Source organism: Chelonia mydas, chromosome 12, assembly GCF_015237465.2.
Source record: "Chelonia mydas isolate rCheMyd1 chromosome 12, rCheMyd1.pri.v2, whole genome shotgun sequence".
Lineage (NCBI taxonomy): Eukaryota > Metazoa > Chordata > Testudines > Cheloniidae > Chelonia > Chelonia mydas.
Window position 1 is genome coordinate 2,247,671 of NC_051252.2, and position 16,431 is coordinate 2,264,101.

Sequence of the window (16,431 nt, forward strand, 5' to 3'; positions counted from 1 at the left end):
GTCAAGGAAAGCCAAGGCTGGGGGCAAGGGGACAGGTGTGTCCTGGGCAGGGTGGGGGAGTAAAATCGGGGGGAGCTCTCTTGTGGGAGACTTGCCGTGGGGGCCAGGGTGAAGTCAGGAGACTGGCCACTGTCCGGCAGGGAGGCCTAAAGAGGTGGACCTGGATGGGATCCGAGGAACTGGGAACGCAGCACGGCTGTGAACACTGCTGGGGGAGACCGGGAGGCACTGGCTTTGAAAAGGAGAATGGGAAAATTGTTGTACCGGGGGAAGGGGCAGGGCTAGAGTGTTTGGTTTTGTGCAATTAGGAAGTTGGCAACCCTAAGCCCTCCTGGCATGACTGGGGTGTCTTGGTGTATTGGCAGAATCGAGCCCCTGGCATGGTGGGGAGAGTGGGGGCAGCAGAGACAGACGTACACAGAATCTGAGGTGGGGGGCGGAGACTGGAGGGTCCTGGTTTAGAGACAGGGAGGGTCACACAGAGGCCCTGCCAAGAGGGGGATGGAGGGCATGGGGGAGTGGTTATAGGGGTGCACGCAGAGCCCTTGGCATGGGGGTGGGGGAGAACAGGGGGCTCTGGTATGGGGGAGAATAGGAGGAAGTACACAGAGCCCTTGCAGGGGGGAGATTGGGGGAGTTGCAGGGAGTCCCTGAAATAGAGGGGATGGGAGGGGGCACCCAGAGAGCTTGTAGTGGATTGGCGGGACACTAACTATTGTAACTTGGGCTTTCCTTGTTGGCCATATAAAGGTCCGCTCCCTCTTTGACTCCTGCTAACTCCCTGTCCCCGAGTCCTCATCCACAGCCGTGCAAAGCGTGTGTGTGTGTGTGTGTGTGCGTGTGACGGCTTTGCCGCCTCCCAGAGGTGGGAGCGATGGACCCCCGCTCGGCCTGCGCTCTGCACAGGTGGCAGTGACGGCACCAGGTGTCTGGCTGGGGGGAAGCCCTGATCACAAGCGGTTTGGCTAACCATCCTTGGGGCTGGAGCTGTTCCCCCAAGAGGGGAGGGCAGCCGCAGAGGGCTGCGTTGCTCCCTGCAAACAGGAAGCAAAGGGGAGAGTCTACAAATCTACATTTTTATCCTTGGAAGAACGCAACAAACGCAATTAAAAACCTGAAAGTCCCCAGTGTGTGGCAGGCCGCCAGTGATAAAGGTGCTGGAGGCCTTCACGAACAAGGTCAGCTCCCAGACTACTGCACTGGGCAGCACAGCATGGGGAGGAGGTGGCCAGCCCTCTGTGGAGAAAGAAGTGGTTCGGGACTATTTAGAAAAGCTGGACGAGCACAAGTCCATGGGGCCGGATGCGTTGCATCTGACAGTGCTAAAGGAGTTGGCGAATGTGATTGCAGAGCCATTGGCCATTATCTTTGAAAACTCATGGCGATCGGGGGAAGTCCCGGACGACTGGAAAAAGGCTAATGTAGTGCCCATCTTTAAAAAAGGGAAGAAGGAGGATCCTGGGAACTACAGGCCAGTCAGCATCACCTCAGTCCCCGGAAAAATCATGTAGCAGGTCCTCAGGGAATCAATCCTGAAGCACTTATACGAGAGGAAAGTGATCAGGAACAGTCAGCATGGATTCACCAAGGGAAGGTCATGCCTGACTAATCTAATCGCCTTCTATGATGAGATTACTGGTTCTGTGGATGAAGGGAAAGCAGTGGATGTATTGTTTCTTGACTTTAGCAAAGCTTTTGACACGGTCTCCCACAGTATTCTTGTCAGCAAGTTAAAGAAGTATGGGCTGGATGAATGCACTATAAGGTGGGTAGAAAGTTGGCTAGATTGTCGGGCTCAATGGGTAGTGATCAATGGATCCATGTCTAGATGGCAGCCGGTGTCAAGTGGAGTGCCCCAAGGGTCGGTCCTGGGGCCGGTTTTGTTCAATATCTTCATAAATGATCTGGAGGATGGTGTGGATTGTACCCTCAGCAAATTTGCGGATGATATTAAACTAGGAGTGGTGGATACGGTGGCAGGTAGGGATAGGATACAGAGGGACCTAGACAAATTGGAGGATTTGGCCAAAAGAAATCTGATGAGGTTCAACAAGGATAACTGCAGGGTCCTGCACTTAGGATGGAAGAATCCAATGCACCGCTACAGACTAGGGACCGAATGGCTAGGCACCAGTTCTGCGGAAAAGGACCTAGGGGTGACAATGGACGAGAAGCTGGATATGAGTCAACAGTGTGCCCTTGTTGCCAAGAAGGCCAATGGCATTTTGGGTGTATAAGGAGGGGCATTGCCAGCAGATCGAGGGACGTGATCGTTCCCCTCTATTCGACATTGGTGAGGCCTCATCTGGAGTACTGTGTCCAGTTTTGGGCCCCACACTACAAGAAGGATGTGGAAAAATTGGAGAGAGTCCAGCGGAGGGCAACAAAAATGATTAGGGGTCTGGAACACATGACTTATGAGGAGAGGCTGAGGGAACTGGGATTGTTTAGTCTGCAGAAGAGAAGAATGAGGGGGGATTTGATAGCTGCTTTCAACTACCTGAGAGGTGGTTCCAGAGAAGATGGTTCTAGACTATTCTCAGTGGTAGAAGAGGACAGGACAAGGAGTAATGGTCTCAAGTTGCAGTGGGGGAGGCTTAGGTAGGATATTAGGAAAACCTTTTTCACTAGGAGGGTGGTGAAACAGTGGAATGCGTTACCTAGGGAGGTGGTAGAATCTCCTTCCTTAGAAGTTTTTAAGGTCAGGCTTGACAAAGCCCTGGCTGGGATGATTTAATTGGGGATTGGTCCTGCTTTGAGCAGGGGGTTGGACTAGATGACTTCCTGAGGTCCCTTCCAACCCTGATATTCTATGATTCTAGGATTATAAAATTCAGTTCCTGGTGTGGGGTTCAGTAATTGCTTGGCCCAAGGTGCTGGAGAGATCCTCTGTATTCAGCCAGGCAGCTCCAACTCCCTCTGCCTCACAGGAGAAGGCTCCAGGCTGCTGGCCTGGGAAGCTAACAAAACCCACTGACAGATACAGGTCCTCACCGCACCTGAGAGCTAAACTCAGCTGCACGGGCAAAGTGGAGCCAACCCCCGCTCCTGGCTGGAGACACTGAGCCCCTCGCTCTGACACCACCTGCCAGAGCGCCCAGCAGGAGGGGAGGGTCCCAGCTTCCTACCAGCCCAAACTGAGCAGCAGAACATGGTCCCTCCCGATCAGCTGCTGGGAGCCAGTGACCCGTTCACTGACATCCCCACTCCCTCAGCTGGCCCAGGAGTCAGGGTAAAAGAGGCCCCGCAGAGCCGCTCCTTTGAACCTCCTGTGCAGAGAGCCCAGCCAGCATGAGCCCTCTCACCCGCTACTCTCTCCTGTCAGCCCTGGCCCGGCCCAGCATGGAGCGTCCTCCCGCGAGCATACATGGGGAAATGCATAGCTGCATGCATGGCTCCAGCATGGCTGCTGTCAAGGGCTGTGCTGGCAGCTTTCGATTGTTCCAAGTCAGACCCCTGACACATGCCGCACCTTGTCTTTGGGAGATTGGCTAACGGCTATTGGAGCTTCACCCCCATCTCACTGATCCTGGGGATGAAGCTGCATCTGGTGCAGGAAGCTGGCCTGGCCCAGCCCGGCCCCGTGTCCTTTGTATGTGTGGCTGAGAGAGGGCGGGGGAGAGTTTGAGGTGTTCTTTGGAGAGCCAGTGCCAGTGTCTAGTTCCCAGCCCAGAAGCCAGAGAGGCTACACCGTGGTGGGGGGGTCGAGGAGCTGCCTGGCATGGACACTGCCTGGTGTCAGGGGCGAGGCGCTGGGCAGAGAAGTTACAGGACAGAGAATGGTTCTTCCCAGCGTCGCCAACCCCTCCTTCATGGGAAGGTCTTCAGAGAGCCAGAGCAGCCTTGCCTGTAGCTCCCGCACTCACTCCAGCCCCGTGGCTCTGCCGTAGTATGGAGCCGGGGCTCTGGTCTCCATACGCTATGAGCTGCCCCGGGTCCCCTGCAGCAGCTGATATCTCAGCTTGCTCTCTAGAGCAGGGGCAGGCAAACTTTCTGGCCTGAGGGCCACATCGGGTTTCCAAAATTGTATGGAGGGCCAGTTAGGGGAGGCTGTGCCTCCCCAAACAGCCAGGATCTGAGCCCCCCGCTTCTCGCCCCCGATAGCCCACCCGAGACTCCTATCCCATCCAATCTCCCCTGTTCCCTGTCCCCTGATGGCCCCCCGGGACCCCTGCCCCATCCACCCTCCCTGCTCCCTGTCCCCTGACTACCCCCGGAACCCCACCCTTGACTGCCCCCTGCCACCCCATCCAATCCCTCCTCTCATTCCTGACTACCCCCCCCAGGATCCCTGCCCCATCCAACCACCCCTTTTCCCTGTCCCCTGACTGCCCCCGGAACTCCTGCCCCTGACTGCCCCCCGCCACCGGCCCATCCAACCCCCCCTCTCCTTCCTGACTGCCCCCCCGGGACCCCTGCCCCCATTCAAACCCCCTGTTCCCCGCCCTCTGACTGCCCCGCCCCCTATCCACACCTGTCATAAATATAAAGGGAAGGGGTTAAGAAGCTCTGATACAGTACTATAAAATCCTCTTTCCTGTAAAGGGTTAAGAAGCTCAAGTAACCTGGCTGGCACCTGACCAAAATGGGGACAAGATACTTTCAAATCTGGGGAGAAAGGTTTTGTCTGTCTGTGTGATACCTCTGCCCAGGGACAGATCAAGAAAGCAAGCAATCCAACTCCTATAAAGTTAGTAAGCAGAGCTAAAAAATGCATTAGATTTTCTTTTGTTTTTGGCTTGTGAAATTCGCTGTGCTGGAGGGAATGTGTATTCCTGTTTTTGTGTCTTTTTGTAATTTAAGGTTTTGCTTAAAGGAATTCTCTGTGTTTTGAATCTGACTGCCTGTGAGATCATCTTCCATTCTAATTTCACAGAGGTGCTTCTTTTACCTTTTTTCTTTCTAATAAAGTTCTGTTTCTTTTAAGAGCCTGACTGATTTCTCTATGATCCTAAGACCCAGGGGTTTGGGTCTGTGATAACTTTGTAAACAATTGGTTAGGATATTATTCTCAAGCCTCCCCAGGAAAGGGGGTGTAAGGCTTAGGGGAATATTTTGGGGGAATAGGAACTCCAAGTGGTCCTTTCCCTGATTCTTTGTTAAATCACTTGGTGGTGGCAGCGTACCCTCCAAGGGCAAAAAGTTTGTACCTTGGGGAATTTTTACCCTAAGAAATAAGCTTAGGGGGTCTTTCATGCGGGTCCCCACATCTGTACCCTAGAGTTCAGAGTGGGGAAGGAACCCTGACAACACCCTTGCCCCCTGACCACCACCCCGAACTCCCCTGCCCTCTATCCAACCCCCCCGCCCCCTGCCCCCTTACCGCGCTGCCTGGAGCACTGGTGGCTGGCGGCGCTACAGCCGCACCGCCGAGAGCACCGTGTCAGGCTGCAGCTCTGCAGCTGTGCTGCCCGGCCGCCCAGAGCATTGCGCCGACGGTGCAGTGAGACGAGGCTGCGGGGGAGGGGGATCAGCAGGGGAGGGGCCGGGGGCTAGCCTCCTGGGCCAGGAGCCGGGCAAGAGGGTCGCACGGGCCCGGGCCGTAGTTTGCCCACCTCTGCTCTAGAGGCATCCCTGGCCCTGCCCCCGTCATTCGCTGGCTCCCTGCAGCCTCTTGTTTCAGAGTAACAGCCGTGTTAGTCTGTATTCGTAAAAAGAAAAGGAGGACTTGTGGCACCTTAGAGACTAACCAGTTTATTTGAGCATGAGCTTTCGTGAGCTACAGCTCACTTCATCGGATGCATAGCATATCGTGGAAACTGCAGAAGACATTATATACACACAGAGACCATGAAACAAAACTTCCTCCCACCTCACTCCCCCGCTGGCAACAGCTTATCTAAAGTGATCCTCAAGTAGAGCCATTTCCAGCACAAATCCAGGTTTTCTCACCCTTCCCCCCCCCCCCCCCACACACATACAAATTCACTCTCCTGCTGGCAACAGCCCATCCCCCTTTGAAACCCCTCTTTATAATGCGCATGATAATCAAGGTGGGTCACCTCCAGCACTAATCCAGGTTTTCTCACCCCCCCCCCCACACCCCCCCCTTTTTTTCCAAAAACCACACACACAAACTCATTCTCCTGCTGGCAACAGCTCATCTTACAATGTGCACAGCAATAATCCAAGTTTAACCAGAGCGTCTTGGGGGGGGTTTTGCAGGAAAAAAACAAAACAAGGGGAGACAGGCTACCTTGCATAATGACTTAGCCACTCCCAGTCTCTATTCAAGCCCAAATTAATAGTATCCAATTTGCAAATGAATTCCAATTCAGCAGTTTCTCGCTGGAGTCTGGATTTGAAGCTTTTTTGCTTTAAGATAGCGACCCTCATGTCTGTGATTGCGTGACCAGAGAGATTGAAGTGTTCTCCGACTGGTTTATGAATGTTATAATTCTTGACATCTGATTTGTGTCCATTTATTCTTTTACGTAGAGACTGTCCAGTTTGACCAATGTACATGGCAGAGGGGCATTGCTGGCACATGATGGCATATATCAACACCACCCTATACCGGAAACCTACTGACCGCTATTCCTACCTACATGCCTCCAGCTTTCACCCTGACCACACCACACGATCCATCGTCTACAGCCAAGCTCTGCGATACAACCGCATTTGCTCCAACCCCTCAGACAGAGACAAACACCTACAAGATCTCTATCAAGCATTCTTACAACTACAATACCCACCTGCGGAAGTGAAGAAACAGATTGATAGAGCCAGAAGAGTTCCCAGAAGTCACCTACTACAGGACAGGCCTAACAAAGAAAATAACAGAACGCCACTAGCCGTCACCTTCAGCCCCCAACTAAAACCCCTCCAACGCATTATTAAGGATCTACAACCTATCCTGAAGGATGACCCAACACTCTCACAAATCTTGGGAGAAAGGCCAGTCCTTGCCTACAGACAGCCCCCCAACCTGAAGCGAATACTCACCAACAACCACATACCACACAACAGAACCACTAGCCCAGGAACCTATCCTTGCAACAAAGCCCGTTGCCAACTGTGCCCACATATCTATTCAGGGGACACCATCACAGGGCCTAACAACATCAGCCACACTATCAGAGGCTCGTTCACCTGCACATCCACCAATGTGATATATGCCATCATGTGCCAGCAATGCCCCTCTGCCATGTACATTGGTCAAACTGGACAGTCTCTACGTAAAAGAATAAATGGACACAAATCAGATGTCAAGAATTATAACATTCATAAACCAGTCGGAGAACACTTCAATCTCTCTGGTCACGCAATCACAGACATGAGGGTCGCTATCTTAAAGCAAAAAAACTTCAAATCCAGACTCCAGCGAGAAACTGCTGAATTGGAATTCATTTGCAAATTGGATACTATTAATTTGGGCTTGAATAGAGACTGGGAGTGGCTAAGTCATTATGCAAGGTAGCCTGTCTCCCCTTGTTTTTTTTTTTTTCCTGAAAACCCCCCCCCAAGACGCTCTGGTTAAACTTGGATTATTGCTGTGCACATTGTAAGATGAGCTGTTGCCAGCAGGAGAATGAGTTTGTGTGTGTGGTTTTTGGAAAAAGGGGGGGGTGTGGGGGGGGGGTGAGAAAACCTGGATTAGTGCTGGAGGTGACCCACCTTGATTATCATGCGCATTATAAAGAGGGGTTTCAAAGGGGGATGGGCTGTTGCCAGCAGGAGAGTGAATTTGTATGTGTGTGTGTGGGGGGGGAAGGGTGAGAAAACCTGGATTTGTGCTGGAAATGGCTCTACTTGAGGATCACTTTAGATAAGCTGTTGCCAGCGGGGGAGTGAGGTGGGAGGAAGTTTTGTTTCATGGTCTCTGTGTGTATATAATGTCTTCTGCAGTTTCCACGATATGCTATGCATCCGATGAAGTGAGCTGTAGCTCACGAAAGCTCATGCTCAAATAAACTGGTTAGTCTCTAAGGTGCCACAAGTACTCCTTTTCTTTTTGCAGCCTCTTGGACTCTTTGAAACCAGCCTCCTGACTACCTGGCTCCTGCTGCCCTCTGGGTGCTGAGCTGCCCTGATCTCACTTGCCACGGTCCTGGCACTGGCACAGCCCCAGCGCTGGGAGTCCAGCCTTTCTGCTCTGCTGGGCATAGGTGGGTTAGCACTTGCCCAGCTTTCAGGCTGACTAATTGCTACAAAACCAATCTGTGGCTGCCAGGTCAGGCCAGGCAGGGCCCAGGCAGGGCTGTTGCGTTAGAACAGTGGGTTTATTAAGGACACATGCACGGCTGACGGTGCGGGCACTGGAATGACCTGGCCCAGGGCTCCTGTTGCTAGCCGGGGAGCGTCTCACCAGGGAAGAACTTTCCCTTCCCAGTCCACAAAGGCCCCGTTGTCCTTCTCGGAGAGTGTTGGGAGCACATTCAGGATCCCTCGGACACTCATGTCCACCGTCAGTGGGACCTGCAGGGGGCAAAGAAGAGTGAGGGGGAGAAGCCTGCCCTGGAGCTGGCCCAGGACACCAAGGGCCCAGGGGCAGGGGGCCAGGATCTGGGACAGGATCTCAGTAATCCCATTCTGCCCTCGCTGGCAGTGACCGGGGAGCCAGGTCGTGGAGACAGACGACCAGCTCCAGACGACCATGGCACCAGCAGCCCCGGGAAGCAACGCCCAGGACACAGCATCAGAGACACCAACTTTCGTTGGCACCAGTGGGTGCTAGCGCCCCACCCCCGGCCCCGCCCTGAATCCATCCGCCCCTGCCCCTATTGGATCCCTCCCCAAATCCCCGCCCTGGCCCCGCCTCTTCCCCAAGCGCGCGGTGTTCCTCCTCCTCCTCCCCCTGCAAGCGCTGGGAGGGAGTGGGGAGAAGCCGAACACGCGGCGCGCTCAGGGAAGGAGGTGGAGGTGGAGGTGAGCTGCCGGTGGGTGCTCTGCACCCACCAATTTTTCCCCGTGGGTGCTCCAGCCCCGGACTGGCTCTCCAGGGAGCTGGGTTGTCATAACTATAAAGGGAAGGGTAACCACCTTTCTCTATACAGTGCTAGAAAATCCCACCTGGCCAGAGGCAACCTCCTGTTACCTGTAAAGGGTTAAGAAGCATAGCTAACCTGGCTGGCACCTGACCCAAAGGACCAATAAGGGGACAAGATACTTTCAAATCTTGGGGTGGGGGGAAGGCTTTTGTTTGTGCTCTTTGTTTACATGGTTGTTCTCTCTTGGGACGGAGAGAGGCCAGACAGAATCCATCTTCTCCAACCCATCCTAAGCCAAGTCTCCAATATTGCAACCCGTAGAGGTGAGCCAGGCAAGGCGGATTAGTTTATCTTTTGGTTTATGTGAATTTTCCCTGTGTTAAGAGGGAGGTTTATTCCTGTTTTCTGTAACTTTAAGGTTTGCCCAGAGGGGGATCCTCTGTGTTTTGAATCTGAATACCCTGAAAAGTATTTTCCATCCTGATTTTACAGAGACGATTTTTACCTTTCTTTTTTTTTTAAATAAAATCCTTCTTTTAAGAACCTGACTGATTTTTCCATTGTTCCAAGATCCAGGGGTTTGGGTCTTTGATGATTTTGAAACCAATTGGTTAGGATTATTCTCAAGCCTCCCCAGGAAAGGGGGTGTGTAGGGCTAGGGGGGATATTTTGGGGGAAGATGTCTCCAAGTGGGCTCTTTCCCTGTTCTTTACACGCTTGTTTAACACGCTTGGTGGTGGCAGCATACGGTTCAAGGACAAGGCAAAGTTTGTACCTTGGGGAAGTTTTTAACCCAAGCTGGTAAGAATAAGCTTAGGGGGTCTTTCATGTGGGTCTCCACATCTGTACCCTAGAGTTCAGAGTGGGGAAGGAACCCTGACATGGGTCCTGACAACCGCCTCACTGGGATGGGAGCCCCTGAGAGGTGTCATCAATATGGGGGGTGTGATAAGGGAACAGCCTCCAGCGTAACCATTCCCCCTACAATGAACATCTGCCCATGACATGAGGCTACACCTGGCCTCTCCCAGCGAGGCACCTACCTGGTGGGAGGCGGAGCTCCCCATGTCAGTCTGCACCCAGCCAGGATGGACAGCAATGCTCAGGATCCCGTCTCCGCCATACCCCAAGGACTGGCACTTGGTGAGCATGTTCAGAGCAGCCTGTGGGCGAGACACCATGAGCAGAGACAGCAGCGTGTGGGGAGATCAGGGACCCACCCCCAGGAAAAGGTGAGCAAGGGGGGCAGCTGATGCAAGCTGCAGTGTGTGAGTCTCTCCTTGGGGATGATCAGCATGTTGCTGAGTCGCCACCTCTCACTGCACCGGGCCCACGTGCAGGGCCCAGAGTCCTGTTCCAAGGTTTGGGCTGTGGGGTCAGGTGACCAAGCATCATGTGACCCGGAGGCAGCGCTTCCCATAAGAGGGAGCGGAGTGAGACTGGCCTGAACGCTGGCCTGACAGGTAAAACCTGGGGGTCAAACCAGGGGGGCAAGAAAGACGTTTCTTTCCCCTTTGCTGTAGCAGAACACAGGGAACCAGTGTGAATTCATGCCCTGCTGAGCGCACCCCCTACCTTGCTGCACCGATAAGAGATAACTTGCCCCAACTGCCAGGCAAAGGGATTCGTGATGGAGCCGCCCTCACTGGACATGTTGACAATGGCCGCCTTGCTACAGCTCAGCCCTGGCTGGGGGCTTCCCTGGGCAGCCTTCTTCAGCAAGGGCAGGAACGCCTGGCGGGAGGGGAGAAAAGAGCACCCACAGGGTCAGCTTAGGAGAAAGGACCCACGCTCCCCTCTTCACCAGCAGACTCTGATTTGAATTGAAGTGGGTCCAGCTGTTGCCCAGCTGCAGCGCAGCACCGCCCGTGACACCTCTGGTGGGCTGGCCCCCTCAGCCTGCTGCTCCTGGGCCATGCTCTCTCCCTGCCCCTCCACCTCGTTCATAGTCTCCTCAGCCCTCTTTTAAAGGCTGGTTTCTCTGAGCTGGGTCATCCCTTTCTGCCCTTGCTGGCAGCGAACGGGGAGCCAGGTCCCAGGCCAGGGTTTACAACAGAAAGTGGGTGAAAAGGGCTGCACCCCGAGAGACAACCTAAGCCCCAGTGGAGACAGCATGAGGTCAACAGAAGAATTCTTCCATTGCCCCAGCTACCGCCTGGGAAGCCGTGGATTTATTACAGCAACAGAAGAACCCTTTCGGCACCACTGTCGTGTTTCTAGTGTAGACACAGCCAATCATACACTGTTTCCCTACCTTAGAGCCCTGCACAGAGTATCTTGTGGGATTGTACACACCCTCTACACCCGGGGTTCTCAAACGGGGGGTCAGGACCCCTAAGGGGGTTACAAGATTATTACATGGAGGGGTCACGAGCTGTCAGCCTCCACCCCAAACCTCGCTTTGCTTCTAGCATTTATAATGGTGTTAAATATATTAAGAAGTGTTTTTAATGTATAAGGGGGGGTCGCACTCGGAGACTTGCTGTGTGAAAGGGGTCACCAGGACAAACGTTTGAGAACCCCTGCTCTGGATGCTAGACAGAGGCCTCAACTCGCTGACACGGAAGTATTTCCCCCTATAGTACACTGAGCTATACTCACTCAGCATATTGCAGAAATCAGGTAGGATGGTCAAATACCAGCAGCTTTGGCCTAACTCTGCTTCCATCCAAGTCAATCGGAGTTTTAGCACTGAGGTATTAAGAACCTAGTTAGGCCAAAATAATTTACTTCTTCAAATCCTACTTAGTATAAGAGTAATAGCGAAACTTGTGGGCATATCCGGTATAAAATAGTCCACCTATGATCAGAGCTAAGACAGCCTCATCCTTAGCGGCCTTGTCCAATACCTGTCCCTACAGAAGGCTGGACTGCTGGTGGAAAAGAAAGTACCTCGTATCTAGATGTTAACAAAGAGATGCAAATACACACTTCAGGGACAACTTAGCACAGTGTAAGGTTGAGATTTAAGTGCCCAACTCTCATTCACTGTCAATGGGATTTGTGTGCCCAACTCCCTTAACCACCTTTGGAAAACCCAGACTTAGTGTATAGAGATAGAGAAGGCTAGTCCAACAATCACATGAGTGTACAGATAAAAGACATGGGAACGATGCCATGGGGAACTAAGGGTGCAGGAAAAGTTGTAGTTATATTTATCTGCTGGAGCAATAATAAGTGACCATATCACTGAAGAGCATCCTGTAAGGCACGTGTCCAGCAGGGCACAGCTAAGGTTGTATGGGCAGCCTTAACCTCTGATGAATTGCTCTTGTTTGGAATGTCTTTCCCACTCTGGCTGGGGACGCTGATTGTCCCATTCTGATTGGCTGGGTCACACCCATGCACTAGCTCCAAAGGGTGACCACTTGTGACCTCCTCCCCAAAAATTGTTTACACCCATCACTGCTCCCATGCTGTCCAGCGGGGTATCCTGGGCTCAAATGGGAGGGTCAACGGCAGCTGCACGGTGAAGGCAGGTGACAGGAGGCTGCTGTGGGATGGGGGGAAGGAGAGGGTGGGACTGGGGGAGAAAGGGAAAGAGATTTGAAGTGCCCCCCTCCCCTGCCCTGCGAGCTGGTGCCTAGAGCCTTAAAGCCACTTTAGACCCAGTTTCTAAATGGTTCAATTTGCCACATCCAGTTCCTGACACAAAGTGCCTTGAAAGGGGCTGTAAGCCCTGTGGTGGAGCTGAAAGGGCAGCAGCTGGGGGATGAAGGGTCCAGAAAAGCTTAGAAAGAAACTAACAAGCAAGAGCAGCATGCGGCACTGGGAGGAACCCTGGTCTTACTATGCTTGCCAGCCATTCTACTGGGAGTATTTGTCATAGTGGAAGGATACAGTGGAGAAGCATCAGCATCCTTTTCTCTAGGGAGATGGCCTCTACTGTGGGGGCTGGACTCTTGGCTCAGACCCCACTGGAGCAGGGGCTGTAGGTCTGTTTCTCGGATGGTTACAGTCCCATAATGCACCTGACACGTACACTGTGATGAACACACACCCGCCAGGTTGGCTCATTGGTCCAGAAACCAGAGCCCTGGGGGGAAGGGAAGCGTTCTGGCCTAAGCAAAGTCAAACCCCAGTGTAGCTGGTGACGTGCCCTCTGTTGGGGCCCTTACCTGGCTCACCAGGAGAGGCCCTGTCACGTTGGTTGCATACACCAGGGACATGTCCTCCGGTGTCTCAGACTCTAGTGTGTTCAGCCTCAGTATCCCAGCGTTGTTTATCAGCAGATTCAGCCCCGAGCCTTTCAGATGCTCCTCAACTCTGGCTGCTGCCGCCTTGATGCTGGCTGGGTCCGTAACTTCTACAGAGACAGAGTAGGGGGTTCAGGGGCCTGGTTCCTCTGCCCTGTAGCTAACCCCTCTAGCCGGACACGAAGCCCAGGCTGCTCCACAGAGCCATGCTAAGATGGTAACCACAGCTAGCCGGACCTGGGTCGAGCCATGGCAAGGGCAGGGCGGATTGCGTGGAAGGCAGAGCGTGAAATCAGGGGGCCAGGGATCAGCCGGGCGAGTGGAAAGCAGTGCGGCCGTATGAGTGTTAATGGGGCGGGGGGAAGGGCATGTTGGAACAACAGGATCTTCCCACTGGTGAGCAGGATTTGAAAGCTGCCGTCGGAGCTCTGGCAGGCTCGCCCTCGCCATCCCAGGAGCCAGCCTGGGGTGCGGTTGTTTGGCAGCGGGTGAAACACGCCGATTTTCCCTTTTAAAAAGTGACTGCCGCATTTTTTTTACCAGAACCGTTAGCAGCATTTTTGGGTTACTGGAAAAGCTGGTTCAACAGACGCGCTCGATAGCCGTTTCGATACGTCCCCGAACACATCAGACAAGCCAATCGGATCCCCCGAGGGCGGCTGTGACCCTGTGTGCGAAGTCACTATGCCACTCGCTCAGATTTGGCCCCGCTCCCCACATCCTTGGTCATGTGAGCAGCACTCCAAGCACCAGCGGGATGAGCAGCTGGTCCCAGAAGATCCAAGGCATGGCCAGCCCAGCCACGGTGAGTGCACTGTATGGCTATTGACTGGGCCTGGGGTGCCCCCCAGGAATTTGGGCCCTGGCCATTGCCATAGTTTATCTGGCCCTGGCAGGATCCCTAGGCTGCGATTAGTTCCCACTATCCCATCCTGTGAGAGGCATCCCTAAGGCTAGCAGAGCTGCCCAAAGGGCAGCCCCTGTTCATGAAATTGATTCCCTGACTCCAAAGCTTCAACCACCTGAAGGGGGGTTCCAAAGAGGATGGAGCTCGGCTGGTCTCATTGGGGGCAGATGACAGAACAAGGAGCAATGGTCTCAAGTTGCAGTGGGGGAGGTCTAGGTTGGATATTAGGAAGCACTGGAATGGGTTACCTAGGGAGATGGTGGACTCTCCATCGTTAGAGATTTTTAAGGCCCGGCTTGACAAAGTCCTAGCTAGGATGATTTAGTTGGGGTTGGTCCTGCTTTGAGCAGGGGGTGCGACTAGATGACCTCCTGAAGTTTTTTCCAACCCTGATCTTCTATGATTCTATGATTCTATGAAAGCAAATCTGTCCCCAATAGAGAGAGGCCCGTTCAGACCCAAACCAGCCAGGCTCATACATGGCACAGGCAGCCCCTGACTCTGAATCAAAATCATCCCTTCCCTGCCAATCTGGCACACGGGGCAATCTGCAGATACCAGGAACTTCCTGGGCCTCCTCCTGACCAAGCCCGCAGAGCCTGAGTGGGACGCGGGAGACCTGGGAATCGCTCTGCTGAGACGGGTGAGCGCTAGGCACCCTCCCCTTCACTAACACCTAGGCAAGACTACCACTAAGAGTGCCTCCCAACAAGGCAAGGAACAGGAACACGGAGACAGGGAGACAGGGAATGGGACCCAGAGCAAGGGAACCTCGTCTCTCTGGGTCCAGGGCAGGGCACCCACCTAGTGCAACAATCATCAGGTTTGGATGCCTGGATGCCAAGGTCTTTAATTCCTGAAAAAGAATAAAGTCAATGATTATTGACAGAGCCCCCAGCGACGGTCAAGCCGGGCACAGTCCAGGTCCCTGCTGCTACCCAGGACCAAGTAAATGTCTCATTGCTTTGACGCTGCAAAGCTCCCATGCGCAGGGTCCAGCCCTGGCTTTCGGGGTCTGCAACAGGGGTCTGCAGCCTGGGTCTTTAAAACGCCATCATCTAGCCCAGTGCAGTCAAGTCAGGGACACGTTTCCTTGTCCCCTTTAGGACACAGGCACAAAGCAGTGCAGGCGTCACCCACCTGTGCTCCCTGCTCTCTCCCTCAATGCACTCTGCTAGCTTTGCATGTGTCCCGTGCAGAGCTCGTCCCCAGCCAGCGTAGCTGCCTTATGCGCCAGGGAGTGTCAGCCTGGAGCAGCGTCTGGAATCCCCTCCTGCTTGGGCCTGTTGCTTTTGGGTCCAAGTGCTGAGAGGCTAGAAGCCCCTCACTTAGATCCCCCCACCCCAGGTACAGCTAATTCCATCTCGCCTCACCCCATTCTCACCTGTGCTTGTGCTCCCTCCGGATCCCGGCAGGTCGCAAAGACCCACTTGGGTGGGTTTGATTTCCCCAGAAACTGCTTGGCAAGCCCCAGGCCGATTCCCCGACTGGCCCCAGTCACCAGAACGCTGCGGACATTAAAGCCAGCCATGGTCCCTTGCCTGCCTCTGCCCCAGCCGGCACTGCCTCGGCTCAGTGAGAGCTGGGTTAGCTGCACCCACTTCCCCTGCATCTGGGGTTACCAAATGCTCGATTCTACGCCAGGGACTCTTGGCTACAGTCCAGGCCTGGCCTGTGCAGAGTGAATCAACAGCAGCCCAGCGGAGGCTCCCTGCAGGGGAATGGGAGTCACCATGGATTGGAGAAGCTCCCCAGAAGGGCGGAGCTGTGAAGTGCAGAAAAGCAGATGACAAGGGGGGCAGGCTGATAGGAAGCTATGGGGATGGGATGGATTCATGCAATTTTGGAGGGTGACTTTTCAACTGGGCAGGGTTTGCAATCTCTCACTGAAGTGATAAGAATTTGAGCAAGTTAATATTCAACATGGTGAAACTCATCCTCCACCCCCCTGACTTGGTTGAGCCCAGTGGCACCTAGAAGTGGCTTTCAGGGGTTGTGGACTATAGTTTGACACAGTAATGATCTGTTCTAACGTACCTGCGGTGCAAGAACCCTACATTTGATTGCCCCATGAAGACTGTGGACAACACCCAGGCTGTGCAGCACACTCCTCACATGTCTTTTGCGGGTTATTTATTTTGCAGGATGTTTAACCCTTTCTAGCCATGTGTCACGCCTATGAACTAAATTCTAAAGGAACTCTTTGCAACTACAAAGCTCACCATCTCTGCTATGAATCTGTGCCTAAATGAATTGAACTCATGTCTGTATGTATATTGATCTTTTAACCATACTTTCTCTCTTTTGTTTTTAAATACATTTTAGTTTAGTTAATAAGAATTGGCTGTAGCATGTATTTGGGTAAGATCTGGAATATTCAATAACCTGGGAGGCAATG

General features: G+C 53.5%; 1 protein-coding gene across 2 annotated transcripts; it reads right to left on the reverse strand.

Annotated features, from left to right (window-relative positions):
• Nucleotides 1-8,304: 8,304 nt before the first annotated feature.
• Nucleotides 8,305-15,692, reverse strand: LOC119563709 (C-factor-like). 2 transcript variants are annotated; one of them, XM_037878015.2, is made up of 6 exons: nucleotides 15,418-15,692; nucleotides 14,838-14,889; nucleotides 13,049-13,236; nucleotides 10,506-10,664; nucleotides 9,974-10,093; nucleotides 8,305-8,418 (listed from the first exon to the last, which is right to left on the reverse strand). In XM_037878015.2, exons 1-6 carry the CDS (start codon nucleotides 15,643-15,645, stop codon nucleotides 8,305-8,307), a joined length of 861 nt encoding a protein of 286 aa, XP_037733943.2. In that variant the 5' UTR covers nucleotides 15,646-15,692. The 2 variants fall into 2 exon arrangements, with proteins under 2 accessions (XP_037733943.2, XP_037733942.2); XM_037878014.2 differs by lacking the exon at nucleotides 8,305-8,418 and having other exon boundaries at nucleotides 9,753-10,093.
• Between the last annotated feature and the right edge of the window lie 739 nt (nucleotides 15,693-16,431).

Excerpts from the sequence above, each read along its gene's own strand:
- LOC119563709 (XM_037878014.2), bottom strand. The coding sequence starts at position 15,645 with ATGCAGGGGAAGTGGGTGCAGCTAACCCAGCTCTCACTGAGCCGAGGC. Across the intron at positions 14,890-15,417 it reads CGGAGGGAGCACAAGCACAG|GAATTAAAGACCTTGGCATC; the intron begins GTGAGAATGGGG and ends ATTCTTTTTCAG. Across the intron at positions 10,094-10,505 it reads TCTCTTATCGGTGCAGCAAG|GCTGCTCTGAACATGCTCAC; the intron begins GTAGGGGGTGCG and ends TCTCGCCCACAG.